This window comes from Monodon monoceros, unplaced genomic scaffold (assembly GCF_005190385.1).
Source record: "Monodon monoceros isolate NGI ecotype Baffin Bay Population unplaced genomic scaffold, NGI_Narwhal_1 Super_Scaffold_1, whole genome shotgun sequence".
NCBI lineage: Eukaryota > Metazoa > Chordata > Mammalia > Artiodactyla > Monodontidae > Monodon > Monodon monoceros.
In genome coordinates, this window is record NW_021703765.1 from 80619517 (window position 1) to 80633567 (window position 14051).

General features: G+C 37.5%; 1 protein-coding gene and 1 pseudogene across 6 annotated transcripts in view; both read right to left on the reverse strand.

Moving 5' to 3' along the window:
* The window catches only part of SBNO1 (strawberry notch homolog 1), a 53471-nt gene that overhangs the window by 20969 nt on the left and 18451 nt on the right, over positions 1-14051 (reverse strand). For 4 of the 6 annotated variants that reach the window (XM_029224476.1, XM_029224468.1, XM_029224451.1 and 1 more), the window contains 11 exons: positions 12972-13068; positions 11560-11720; positions 8440-8573; positions 8161-8251; positions 6506-6667; positions 5107-5242; positions 4920-5025; positions 4631-4784; positions 3987-4169; positions 3336-3433; positions 1456-1607 (listed from right to left, as the gene is read on the reverse strand). In XM_029224476.1, the coding sequence (XP_029080309.1) occupies positions 1456-1607; positions 3336-3433; positions 3987-4169; positions 4631-4784; positions 4920-5025; positions 5107-5242; positions 6506-6667; positions 8161-8251; positions 8440-8573; positions 11560-11720; positions 12972-13068 (1474 nt within the window). The remainder of the gene's footprint in view (positions 1-1455; positions 1608-3335; positions 3434-3986; positions 4170-4630; positions 4785-4919; positions 5026-5106; positions 5243-6505; positions 6668-8160; positions 8252-8439; positions 8574-11559; positions 11721-12971; positions 13069-14051) is intronic. The other 2 variants (XM_029224463.1, XM_029224457.1) reach the window with 1 other exon arrangement.
* On the reverse strand, positions 5249-6315 carry LOC114898248 (annotated as a pseudogene).

A 14051-nucleotide genomic window follows, 5' to 3' on the forward strand; every position in this document is an offset into this window, starting at 1 on the left:
TGCAAGACAGCCTTCAAGTGCACAAGTTTCAAAATAAACATCTCAAGACAACAGAGATGAAACAGAATCTCTGGCATTGTCACAATTTGTGTATCAGGTTGAGAGAAGAGGCCTAATAGTTACAGATTTATAAAATAGGCAAATACTTTATGGAATACTAAAAAAACTAATCTATAAAACTACATTTTTAAAAGTCAAACAAGGCGCTGATCTGAATTATCTTACTGAATATTCATAAAAGATATCTGGAATAAACCAACCAAAACTAAGGAGAACATTAAAATGTTCACATATTAATGATGGTGAGAACATAATTCAAAAAAGGGAAACATGACCATCTATCTATCTGACTACTCTGTTACTGACTCTAGGACTAAGCTTTACTTTTTGTGCCACTAAAATTAAAAAATACTGTCAATTATATTATAATAGCCAATCTACTTTCAGGCATATTAAAAATGTAAGAAAAAAAAGCATTTCTTAGAACCGATGAAAGGTAAGGTTAAAGTGTCAGGCACTGTGTTTAGAACACACAGTATGATAGTCTTCACAATATAATGAGTTATTATCACCATTTTAGAGAAAGAGAGCCTGAGAAGTTACCTTCTGAAAGTCAAAGAGCTTACTTAGTAACCACCTAAACACAAACCCAAGTTTGTATTATTATAAAATGTCTAACAAACAAAGATGAGTGTATTCCTAATAATTAAATAATAAACTAACAAAAGTCTCTTTAAAGAAGACTATATAAACACACACTCTCACTCACACACACACTCACACAGCATTGACAATAGAAAGGCCCGGATTTTGGTTCCCCATTTATCACCCAGTAGTTGTGCCAACCTGGGGATATCACTTAACCATTTAGTCTTTCTGTGCCTTAGCTTCCTTTGTCTATAAAACTGAAAAAATATAACCTACTTTCATACGGATCCCTTTCAAGTTGAATGAGATCATGTGTGCGCAGTGCTCAATACAGTGCCTACTCAGCACCAGTCAAACCGTTAAAGCCCCAATTTAAAATGGGATTACTTGTGCATTCAAAAACTATATGAGCCAAGGGAATTCCCTGGTGGTCCAGTGGTTAGGACTCCGTGCTTTCATGGCCATGGCCCAAGGTTCAATCCCTGGTCAGGGAACTAAGATTCCGCAAGCCATGTGGTGCGGCCATAAAAAGAAAGGAAGGAAGGGAGGCAGGGAGGGAGGCAGGGAGGGAGGGAGGCAGGGAGGAAGGAAGGAAGGAAGGAAGGAAGGAAGGAAGGAAGGAAGGAAGGGAGGGAGGGAGGGAGGGAGGGAGGGAGGGAGGAAGAAAGAAAGACACTTCCTTAAAAAAAAAAACAAAAAAAACTACATGAGCCAATTCAAGGAAGGCAGTACATTCCCAAAATACAGCTTGCATCAAGATGCTCAAATTTATACTACTTCCAGCACCATTTAAAGAAAAGTGCCCACCTTTCCGCTTCTTTATTTTATTTTCCTTACAAGGACTATCTCTTGGTGAGCTGTTGTTACTTGGAGCTGTCAAATCGATTCCTAGCAAACTATAAAGTTTTTTCCTGTCTGGAGCAGGGAAGTGTTTTTCAATGAGTGACTGCAACACTCCTCTGTTCGAAGAGAGAAAAAGTGACAGTTAGTGGCTCAGTATGCAAAATAGTTTATTATACATAAAGTCTTACTGAATGTATTTGTTTAAAATAAGTATACTTTATTAGCAGCATTTCCAAATTGGATATCAAAAGTAGGTTAGCTCCACATAACCGTAAAGCTGGCTTAGGAACTCAGCACCAATGGTTCCTGATTCTTTTTCAGAACCGCTGCACAGAGGAAGACTCCATGAAGAAAAACTGCACATCAGTGACTCGAGTCAACAAGTGATTCAAAAGAGTTGGATTCTGAATGTAAAGGACTTTAACAATCCTTTAACCAATTTATTTCACATATATTTTCCATTTTCAGGTACATGCAAGAGTTACAAATAATAAAATCTATGTCGTACTAAAAAATACATTTGGGGCTTCCCTGGTGGCACAGTGGTTGGGAATCCGCCTGCCAATGCAGGGGACACAGGTTCGAGCCCTGGTCCGGGAGGATCCCACATGCTGTGGAGCAATGGAGCCCATGCACCACAACTGCTGAGCCTGCGCTCTAGAGCCCTCAAGCCAGCCACAACTACTGAGCCCACGTGCCACAACTACTGAAGCCCACGTGCCTGGAGCCCGTGCTCTGCAGCGGGAGAGGCTGCCGCAATGTGAGGCCCGTGCGCTGCAGCGAGGAGTGGCCCCCATGCAGCAATGAAGACACACACAGCCAAGAAAATATTTTAAAAATAAATAAAAATGAAATAAAATAAATTTTTAAAAAATGAAAAGTACATTTTATTCAATCTTACAAAATACTGATAATCCAGCTCAAATGAATTTTAATATTCTAGGCCAAGACTGTCCAACTGAAATACAGTGCAAGCCAAGCACAAATTTTACACTTTCTAGTAGCTACATTAAAAAGTAAAAGAAAACTTGTGAAACTAACTTTAATAATATTTTATTTAACTTAACATATCACTTTAAAATGTAATCAATGAAATGTTTTACATTATATTTCTTTAAGTCTTTGAAACCTGGTGTCTATTTCATACTTAAAGGCCATCTCAATTTGGACTAGCCACTTCAACTGCTTAATAGCTCCCTGTAACTAGTGCCTATCATTTCAGAGGCAATACTAGGCAGGCAAGCACAGGAAAGATACAGATTAGCAGGTGCCATGTTTTGCTTTTAAAAGTAGTTTTAAGTTATATCTATCTTAAAATGAGCCACTTGAATGTGTCCCCTAAGGCAAAAGATAGCATGGCAGCAAAAGTTATTTTGTTAATTTTGCTACCAGAGTTAGAACTGTCTGTTAGGCAAACAAACTGAAAACCAGTGTCTAAAAACATTTTAAAAATCTCTTTTGACTATCTCAGGATTATTTGCAATGTTTATATTAGAGCATACTAAACTGGGGCAAACTAAACTATATTGCTCCTCTGGATAATGGTAGTTTCCAATACACAAAGCCAAAACAAAACTGAGTATCTTAAACCAAGCTGTCAGATTTCCAAGATGTACAAAACAAAAATCAAGCCCTTCAGTTAGTCCAAATACTGGACATAATATTGTCAAAATACTTAACATTTCAGCATTTCTATGTTATTGTTTTCCAATAGACATGTTGTTATGCATACACAGGACCATAAAAACTAAAATCAGAAAAACTTTAAAACACAAAAATTTTGCCTCCAGGAAATGCCAACATTTAAACTAATCTAAGTAAAAACTCAAAACCATAAACATTACTTGGCAGTTGAAACGAAATCATTCAATTCTCCTCCACCCTCTTCCAAGGCTTCTAATGTTCTAGCTTCTCCCGTAGACTGCAGACCAATTACAACACACTGGAGGCAAAAAAGAATATTATTAATTATAAATAAAAATATCTATGTGGTTTCTTAAGACATATTTTAAATATTTAGTTTAAAAAAAGATTTCAAACAAGAATTACCCATTACTGTATGTGTGTACCAATTTATTTATTCTACATATATTTGAGACATGCTACACGTAATACACTTAGCTAGGAAACAGTATTACAACAGTGGACACTACTGAAGCCCCTGCCCCAGTTCTTTGTGCTTTAACTAAATATGTATTTACCAAAAAGGAAAACACCTTAATGTAATATATATATCCATGTGTTATCAGTTGTTACATCTATGGTTAGCCAAATTATAGTGATGTTTGTTTATACTTTTCTGAGCTATCCAAATTCTTTATAAACACGTATTGCTTTTATTATCTTAAAAATGCATTTTTTAAAGTCTTACTATGTTAATATTTTTTACAAGTACCCTTTAGAAAGAAAAGGCTTTTTTAAGTAGAAAGCCTTAACACTCAAAAGACTAAAACACATAACCAAAGATGAACCTGTTAATGAATTCTCCAACTTACTTTTCCATTCTTGATTTCTTCTCGAGCTAGTTGAACAACCCTCTTAACTTTGGATGCTATGCACAAGTATTTGAAAAATCTCTGGTGAGCAGACCAGAACTGACCCCACATGGATTTTTTCATTCGTTGCTCAGCATCAATCAGATCTGCAGCTTGCTGAAACCGCTCTCTGGCGATGACCCACTGAAGGTGCACAATCAACATTTTAGATATTTCAATCTTTTGAGTGTGATTTTAAAATGACTAATTCAATCAAATTAAAGTGCAAGACACCATTTAACATTAACTCAACGAAGCATTTTCAGTAACTTGGGAATCTCTAAACAAATGTTTTTTAGGACGCTCACATAGAGCTGTCCCAAAATTCTTATTAACTAATGCAGTCATTCTAGGAAACAGTTACATTGTGATTTTTAAAACTATACAACCAAAATAAATGGCTATTTTTTATAAATTACTTTAACAAAGAGAAAATTGGGAAAATAAGGAACCAGTGATTTATCTGTTGTTTTATAGCAGAAATATACTCCTGTGAGCTGACAGGAGTATACTGGACAAAATATACTCCTGACTGGACAAAATTGGCTAACAGATACATTATCAGGTACATTAAAAGTACTAAGAGTTAATAAAAACATGCTCACCAGTTTGACTGCTTTGTTATACATTTTAACATAGCTCTGAGAAAGAAGAACTTCCTCAATTTTGAAGGTCACTCCAGTAAAGCTCAGCTGTCGAGCAATGTACATTCCTCTAAGCTTCATATCCATAGCAACTATTTCCATGGCACCAACACCTCTGAATAAAATTAAAACACACAGTAACTATCATTAAATATAGTAGAGCTTTAACATACATGGAAGAGATTTTAGCAATAACACCTCTTTTAGATTGCTACTGAGAACAAATAGTGTATACTGTAAATTGCATTACCTCCGTTCTACTGCCTGAATAAAATCACTGAATTCTCTAAATGGAGTTCCCTCACCCCATATTCCAAGACGGTTCATATAGGCCATGTTTCGTGGTTCAGAAGCACCTGAAAAACCCCCAGACAAAACATATTATAGCTGAAAAAATAACATATGTATCTCTCTCTTTTAAATATGTAACTACTCACCAGTGGCACTAGCATAAACAACTCTGGCTTTTGGCAATTTGTTCTGAAGTTCTAAAACTGCTAAGCCTGTCTTGGTTGGCTTTGAAGAACCAACAGGACATAAGTTTTTTGCTTTATGACATTCATCAAACACTATCTGTAAGGAGTAAATTAAGGAACATGTCACATTAGTAGCAAGTGTCTCCAATCTTTCAGGAAGAGTTAACTTTTATTTCACTTAGGACTTGGGAAACATCCAAGATTTCTGGGATGGTAGCTGGAGTAAAAAAAAGAATCAAGATTATTAGGGGGAGGGATGCTGTTGATAACAAGCCCCTGAGCATTAACTTTTTTTTTTTTTTTACTAATATCCACATACCTATACCTATCATCTGGTTTTGTCAAACCTTAACATTTTGCCATATTTGCTTCAGATGGTTTTCTTTTTCTGTAAGATCACAAATATCAATGAAGCCCTCTATGTGCCTCTCCTTGATCTCCATAGCCCCCTTCCCCCAGCCACAGAGGCATTCACTGAATTTGGCATTAACCTTAACTGGATATTTAATTTTTTTTTGGCATCTAGAAAATTTACTACTGCAGAAAATGAAGACTGCTTGAATCGAATGGGGGGTGGGTAGCGGAGGGCCTGTGGTTTTTCTTTTTGATTAACTACTGTAACACTGTCCTTCAGGCGGCTAAGGGAGTTTCATATTTTGTTTGGACATCATTAGGCACCGAAGCTCTTGCAGGACAACTTTGAAGCTATATGAATTCTGCCATTTTGCTAGCATTGATATGGCTCTTGGGTCCACCACTCCATTAGAACTATTAACTCCATTCATATTAATTTTTCTTACAAATCTTACAAAGGGGGGTGCTTCTGGGTATTTAGGTCCACATTCTATCTTAAGGCTGTATATTCAGTTTTCATAAACTGTCCGAGCCCGTGGTGGCTGCCACCTTGCGGCGCTGTCACTCCTTAACTGGATATTTAATTCTTAATTAGAATGAACGAAAGGATCCACTATGGCTAAAAATGTCCATCACACAGATAATTTGAGCAAATTTTGTTAAATAGAAGCACAATGATAACCAACTTAATCAGTACTTCAAAAACTGGTGATCCTCATGCAGGATAGTAAAAGGTATGCTATGAGCAAATAAGTTTGGAAATCACTAAGTTAAGAAGGGAATATAGTATTCAGCATATCCCATACCTATTAACATTTTCCTAAAGCAGGAACTTAAATACTGGCCTCCTATATGACAGCTACAAAACAGAATCAATTTTCTGACTCCCTTGGACTCTATGTAATCATTAAAGCTCTCATCCCAGCAGTCTTTTTATTTAACCTCAGAATTCCTGTGTGTTATATTTTGTGTCATTAAAAATTATAAAACTTGTTGCAAAGGATACCACTCCATCGAAGTCATCACCGCACCAATGTAGGAGTTGTTTTAACCTCGTTTTGTATTTACCACCAGACTGACTTTCACCAATGAGGGAAGAATAGGTAGCAAAAATCACACCCTTCTTCACACTCCCATTATGTTTGGAAGAAATTTTTCCATATTTAAACTAAAAAAGAAAAGAGAAGAACTTAATAAATACACTTTTGTCTCTAAAATATTTATCCCACCCAGATTTCTACAGCAGGAAACTGGTGGTACCATGATGGGCTTCAGGAAAGTCAAAGGACCTCTTAAGATCATACACAAAATTTCTCATACACATGTATACACATACATACACACACACATGAACCCTCTCATGTGTGTTTGTGTGTGTGTGTGTATAACTTTAATGTACAAGGATCCAGTTTTCATCAAAGTCTCAAAAAAGTCTATCATCAATAAAAGATTACAGGGCTTCCCTGGTGGCGCAGTGGTTGAGAGTCTGCCTGCCGATGCAGGGGACACGGGTTCGTGCCCCGGTCCAGGAAGATCCCACATGCCGTGGAGCGGCTGGGCCCATGAGCCATGGCCGCTGAGCCTGCGCGTCCGGAGCCTGTGCTCCGCAGCGGGAGAGGCCACAACAGTGAGAGGCCCGCGTACCGCAAAAAAAAAAAAAAAAAGATTACAAACCAAACTCCCCAAGAAAAGGTTACAATATTCATTCTACAAATATTTATTGTGCATTTACTACATGCAAAGCACTGTAATTAAGATCTGAGGGATATATAAGAATTATGATTAATAGTTACTGTGGTCTTCCTCAATTATGCTGATTTAGAAATCAAAAATATTTCTAGATGCCCCTTACATGTTTTAGTTTTGAACTGCTAGTAGTCATTCAAGACACAGTACTTAACCCAACAAACCACTCAGTAACCCTCACCCAAAAAAAGCCACTGATGGGCAGGGCAACAACACCGAAGCAACTTAGGACTCAACACTGAAGCAACTTAGGACTCGCATGGAAAGTAGATTTACATTTACTTCTTTTCAAAGGGCTAGCAAGGAAGCACCTGCAGGAACTAGGTCTGTCTATTCTACCCATGTGACTCCAGGAATTGCTGCATATAGGAGGTCAATAAAGATTTGCTAAATGAACATTGAACTGTGCTTTCTAGATAATGAAACACATTTTCTTCCATTTGACAGAACTGTTTTAACATGAACACAGGTACGGGTATACAAGTCCACTGAATGTACAAATATCTAAACCAGTGTCCAAATCACAATTCTCTCTATATGATGCAATGGGCACACTACCTGTCCATATAGCTTTATCACACTACACCCTTATACTCATAAGTATATGAGTTTCACCCATATACAGTAACTTCAGAAACAGACAAAAACAAACGAAAAACCCTGAAGAGTAAGAGAATAAACTCCATAAAAACAGACAATGCCTATTTTGTTTGCCACTACATAACCCTACCTAGCATATTATTTAACACTTAGTAATCCGAAAACCAACAATAGTGGCTAGCACTCACTATGCTTTCTGTGAAATAACTCATTTAATCCTCTTAACAACCCTATGAAGTAGAAACTATTATTATTCCCATCTCACAGGTAAGTCAATATTTATTGAATGACCAACTGAATAGAAAACTTTCATACCTTATTTAATGAATGGACCAAAATGTTTTTTGCTCCAATATCCCTCAGATCTCTTTCGGCATCATACTTTAAATCATTTGAAACACTGAACCTGCCACAAAAAAAAGGGAAAAGAAAAACACACAAATTCAATACAAATCCCATCATTCTAGCAATATTCAGGAATAAATAAACCCAGGCCTTGACACTTCAAAAAAATATACCTACTCACGAAGACCCATCCCCATATGCTGGATTATTCACAAACAAAAGCTTCCACAGCCAGTCTTTAGCACTTACCACAAAGCCCTTTTTCTACTCAACAAATAATTTTCATAGATGATTCCTGCTATTGTCCTTCCTTTTCCTACACCAGCACCATCACCTATTAAGAATCCAGCACGATCTCCATTTGGTAGGAATGTTTCATGTTGCTGAAAAAGAAAACGCTGGTAATTATCTATTCCTTTAGATATTTTGGCAATCAGTCTTTCATACCTTGTTTTAGTCATATATTAACATTCTCTGTTTTTATAGAAATGGCATGTAGTTGGCTTAGTGTGGATACTTTCTTTACGTAACTATACAGGCATACCTCATTTTATTGTGTTTCACTGTTACTGCACTTCAGGGGATACTGCATTTTTTACATATTGAAGGTTTGTGGCAACCCTGCATCATGCAATTTTATTGGTGCCATTTTTCCAACAGCAGTTGCTCTTTCGTGTCTCTGAGTCACTTTTTGGTAATTCTCATACTATTTCAAACTTTTTCATTATTATTATATTTATTATTGTGATCAGTGATCTTCGATGTTACTATTTTAATTGTTTTGGGCTGCCATGAACCCCGCCCATATAAGATGGTGAACTTAATTAATAAATGTTGTGTGTATTGTGACTGCTCCACCGACTGGCCATTTCCCCCATCTCTCTCTCTCCTTCAGCCTCCCCAGTCCCTGAGACACAACAGTATTGAAATTAGACCAATTAATAACTCTACAATGGCTTCTTTAAGCATTCAAGTGAAAGGAAGAGCTGCATGTCTCTCACTTTAAATCAACAGCTAGAAATGATTACAACATAAGGAAGACATGTTGAAAGCCTAGACAGGCTGAATACCAGGTCTCTTGCTCCAAACAGCCAAATTGTGAATGAAAAAAAAAGTTCTTAAAGGAAATTAAAAGTGCTACTTCAGTGAACAAACAATAAGAAAGCGAAACAGCCTTACTGCTGACATGAAGAAACTTTTAGTGGTCTCGAAAGAAGATCAAACAAGCCATAATATTCCCTTAAGCCAAAGCCTAATCCAGAGCAAGGCCCTAACTTTAATTCTACGAAGGCTGAGAGAGGTGAGGAAGCTGCAGAAGAATTCTGAAGCTCACAGAGGTTGGTTCATGAGGTTTAAGGAGTCATCTCCGAAACATAATTGCAAGGTGAAAGAGCAAGTGCTGATGCAGAAGCTTCACCAAGTTATCCAGAAGGTCTAGCTAAGATAATCGATAAATGTGGCTACATTAAACAACAGATTTTCAATGTAGATGAAACAGCCTTCTTTTGGAAGAAGATGCTATCTAGGACTTTCATAACTAGAGAGAAGAAGTCAATGTCTGGCTTCAAAGCTTCAGAGGACAGGCTGACTTAGGGGCTAATGCAGCTGGTGGCCTGAAGTTGAAGCCAATGCTCATTTCCCATTCCAAAAATCCTAGGGCCCTTAAGAATTATGCTCAATCTACGCTGCCTGTGCTCTACAAATGGAACAAGGCAGCACATCTGTTTACAACATGATTTACTGAATATCTGAAACCCACTGTTGAGACCTACTGCTCAGAATGAAAGATTCCTTTCAAAGTAATACTGCTCATTGACAATGCACCCAAGAGCTCTAATGGAGATGTACAATGAGATCAATGTCACTTTCATGCTTGCTTTGTAAAACAGCCTTTCTGCAGCCCATGGAGTTAAGAGTAATTTCGGCTTTCAAATCTTACTCTTTAAGAAACACATTTTGTAAGGCTGTAACTGCCACAGATAGTTGATTTCTCTGATGCATCTGGACAAAATCAACTGAAAACCTTCCAGAAAAGGAATCACCCTTCTAGATGCCACTAAGAACATTCATGATTCATGGGAAGAGGTCAAAATACCAACATTAACAGGAGTTAACCCTCATGGATGACTTGGAGGGGTTCAAGACTTCAGTGGAGGAAGCAGATTCTTGAGATGGAATCTCCTCCTAATGAAGATGCTGTGAAGATTGTTGAAATGACAACAAAGGATTTAGATTACATAAACTTAGTTGATAAAGCAGTGGCAGAGTTTGAGAGGACTGACTCCAATTCTGAAAGAAGTTCTGTGGGTAAAATGCCATCAAACAGCACTGCATGCTACAGTGAAATCATTAGTGCAAGGAAGAGTGAATCAATGCGGCAAACTTCACTGTTGTCTTATTTTAAGAAACTGCCACAGCCCCTCCAGCCTTCAGTAACCACCACTCGGATCTTTAGCAGCCATCAACGCCAAGGCGAGACCTCCCCCCATCTTGCCGAAGCCTCAGGTGATGGTTAGCATTTTTTAGCATTAAAGTATTTTTAAATTAAGGTATGTACATTGTTTTTCTGGACATAATGCTATTGCACACTTAACAGACTACATTATAGTGTAAACACTAAGTTTTGCATGCACTGGGAAACCAAAAACTTCATGCGACTCATTTTATTGTGACATTTGCTTTACTGTGGTAGTCTAGAACCAAACCTGCCCTATCTCTGAGGTCTGTGTATTTTTTTCTTGCTACCCTCGTATGTAGCAGGTAATTAAAGTTAAAAAATTGGTGAGTATTCTTCCATAATTTTTCAAGGACTGTACAACCAAATACAAACTTTTTTATAAAACATAAATATGGGGGATGGTTGCCTATTTATTTTACAAAAATGGAGTATTTCAGAAATCCTTTCAAGACAATTGACATAATATAAAAGCTGGTAAAACACCCATATGGTAATACCAAAGGTTATTCAATCACTCCCCAAGGGTGTGAGCTTTCAAATCTTTTCTAGCTTTTAGCCACTGGGGGGAAAAAAAGCTGCAACAAATAGCCTTATATATATATGTTCTTATCTAATAGTTCTATGAAACAGACTCGAATGGAATTGTTAGGTAAAAGGATACAGGTATTTTTAATTCTAATACATGTTCCCAGTGAATTCCAAAAAGGTTATGACAATTTATCATTTGCACTAGAAACACATTCCCCACATCCACACTACCCCTTTAATTTTCTAACACATAAAACTTCTATAAAAATCACATTCACAAGATATTCATGCAAGGAAAACTTAACTTTGAATTAAAACAACTATACATTGTGAACTAAAATTAAAGATAAAAACTGTATGTAGTTATAAATTACACAGCTTACCTGGGCTGCATATGTAATTGCCTCAAGCTGTAATGCTGATAACCAGCCATTATCAATGGTTTCTTCAGAAATAGATGTTTTGTACCAAACATCAGGAGGAGTAACACTGGATAAAGAACTAGTTTCAACTACAGCATCTGGGTGACGCAGGCCAATTTTTACTAAATAAAAATTTAAAAGTATTTCATTTTAATTATTCTAAGTAATAACACTTCCCAGTCTTATCATAAGATATTGCAATATTTCTCCTGACAGAGAAAATATGATAAGAAGTAACTATACACCCTGGGATCCTATATAAAGTCACTGACTGATGGTAAAGTACTGTTTAAATTTGACTAAAATTACCTATTTATCAACTACCTATGGTTTAAATAGAGACTTGCTGATTAAAAAGATCTAGAAAAATACCACCGCAGTTCATACCACCAGGTTCTCCAGTAGTAACAGAACATAATCCTAGATTAAAGACATCATTTTAAATAACCAGGAAAGTATGGGACCTTGGAATCCATACATAGTTGGTAAATAGAGATTTTCAGTTTAAGTGGTCTTATTGGTGACGTTTTATAGAAAGCCAGAGTATAGGAGAGAAAAATTCTAGCCATAGATTTTTTTCCATCTTATTACCCCCATAAAATGAAAAAGTGAAAAATTTTACACAAAAACTAAAAATTATTCATTTTCAACTTAATACAGTGGCCACTAAAATAATGAATCATGGTCATTACGGGAAAAAAGGAAGCAATGGTGTTAATTTAAACCACTGAATTCGAATAGCAGATTTTATTTTTAAGATTCCCATGTTTTTATAATTTGCTTTAGATAAGCTGTATAAACTATAAAGCTAAGATACGTGTTTACATTTCTGTAATTTACTATGATTTTATAATCACTGCTGATATGAGCAAAATTAACTTGAAAGGAAAAAGCCTTTTCACTCCTGGTTTTAAAAGACTTCATTCCAAAGCAAAGCTCTAAATTTCTGTAGGAAAATTTACGAACTCACAGAATTTTCATGTAGCTATTTTAAAACATATTCTAGTTTAAAACATACTACAGGGCCTCCCTGGTGGCGCAGTGGTTGAGAGTCCACCTGCGGATGCAGGGGACATGGGTTCGTGCCCCGGTCCGGGAAGATCCCACATGCCGCGGAGCAGCTGGGCCCGTGAGCCATGGCCGCTGAGCCTGCGCGTCCAGAGCCTGTGCTCCGCAACGGGAGAGGCCACAACAGTGAGAGGCCCGCGTACCGCAAAAAAAAAAAACAAAACACACTACAAAGCTCACACTTATCAAATTCTGAGGTACCCAACATGGATAGATCTTAATACATAATAATGTGTGTGGCAGTTTTTTAAGTTCAAAAGGAACCCAGAAGTCTTTCATTATTTTGACAAATCCCAAAGACATACGTTTTATTGGCATATACTCTGCATAGGTTTCCGCATGACCCATTTCTTCTTCATCTTCTTCCTCTGGTTCATCTTCCTCTTTCACAACAGGGACCTTCTGTAACAGAGAGAGCAAAATCAACTAAGTCCAGAAACTGGAGGCCCAGCCAACACACAGAAAAACTCTTCTGTAGGAATACCCACTATCTTCAATCTTGGAAACAGGACATACCACTTCTATATTCCCTAATATCTGGGTCAGAGTCTATGGTTTCCCTGCTCCTCCAAAGATAAGCAGAGATAATCCATGACCTGCTCTCATCGCAAACACACAACTGGGTCACCACAGGGCTCCACCACCTTCTCAAACTACCTTCCCCTTCAATATTACCTGCCAGCCTCCCTGATGCCCAGAAGTCTAACCTCCAGTCCTCAATCTTCATTGCAGTTCCAGGAATAGAAAGAACAAGGGGTCTGGAGAGAAAAGGTGGATGAGCCCCAGCAGCACATCCTACATTCTCATGGGCAGGAACTCTCTTTAAGTCTCACATCCCACCCTCTTCTCAGTTACCTTCATCTGTTTCTTTCCCTTAGATCCTAAAACCAAAACCCTAGAAAACTCTGGAGTTTAAAGGTTCTTCTAAAAGACAGAGAATTTACTTCAGGCATCTGTGTCTCCACAGACACAACAACAATCATACAGAATCCTATATCACCTACTCTCCAAACGTCAGCACATCTGAGAATAAAATGAGGAGTTATTAGTAACTTACACCAGGAAAACAGCAGTAAACCCAGACTGCCCCAGGCAAAGTGAGTGAATGGTCAATATAGTCATGTTACCTTGTGTTTCTCTACAGAATCTTAAAGAGGTAGAGGCAGGGAGGAATAGGGGACTAAGAAGCGCCTGAAAAAGCGCCTGAAAAGCTGAAAAAGCTGCAACCATAAAGGGAAGCTCTTTATTAATGTGGACTTGATCAAGGAAGAATGTAGGGAAGAAGCTGTGGGACCCAGTATACCAAGGAAGGGAGGAGAAGGACAAAGAGAAAACCTAGTCAGGACCTACAGGTAATGCCAAGGACACATGGCATTAAAATGTAA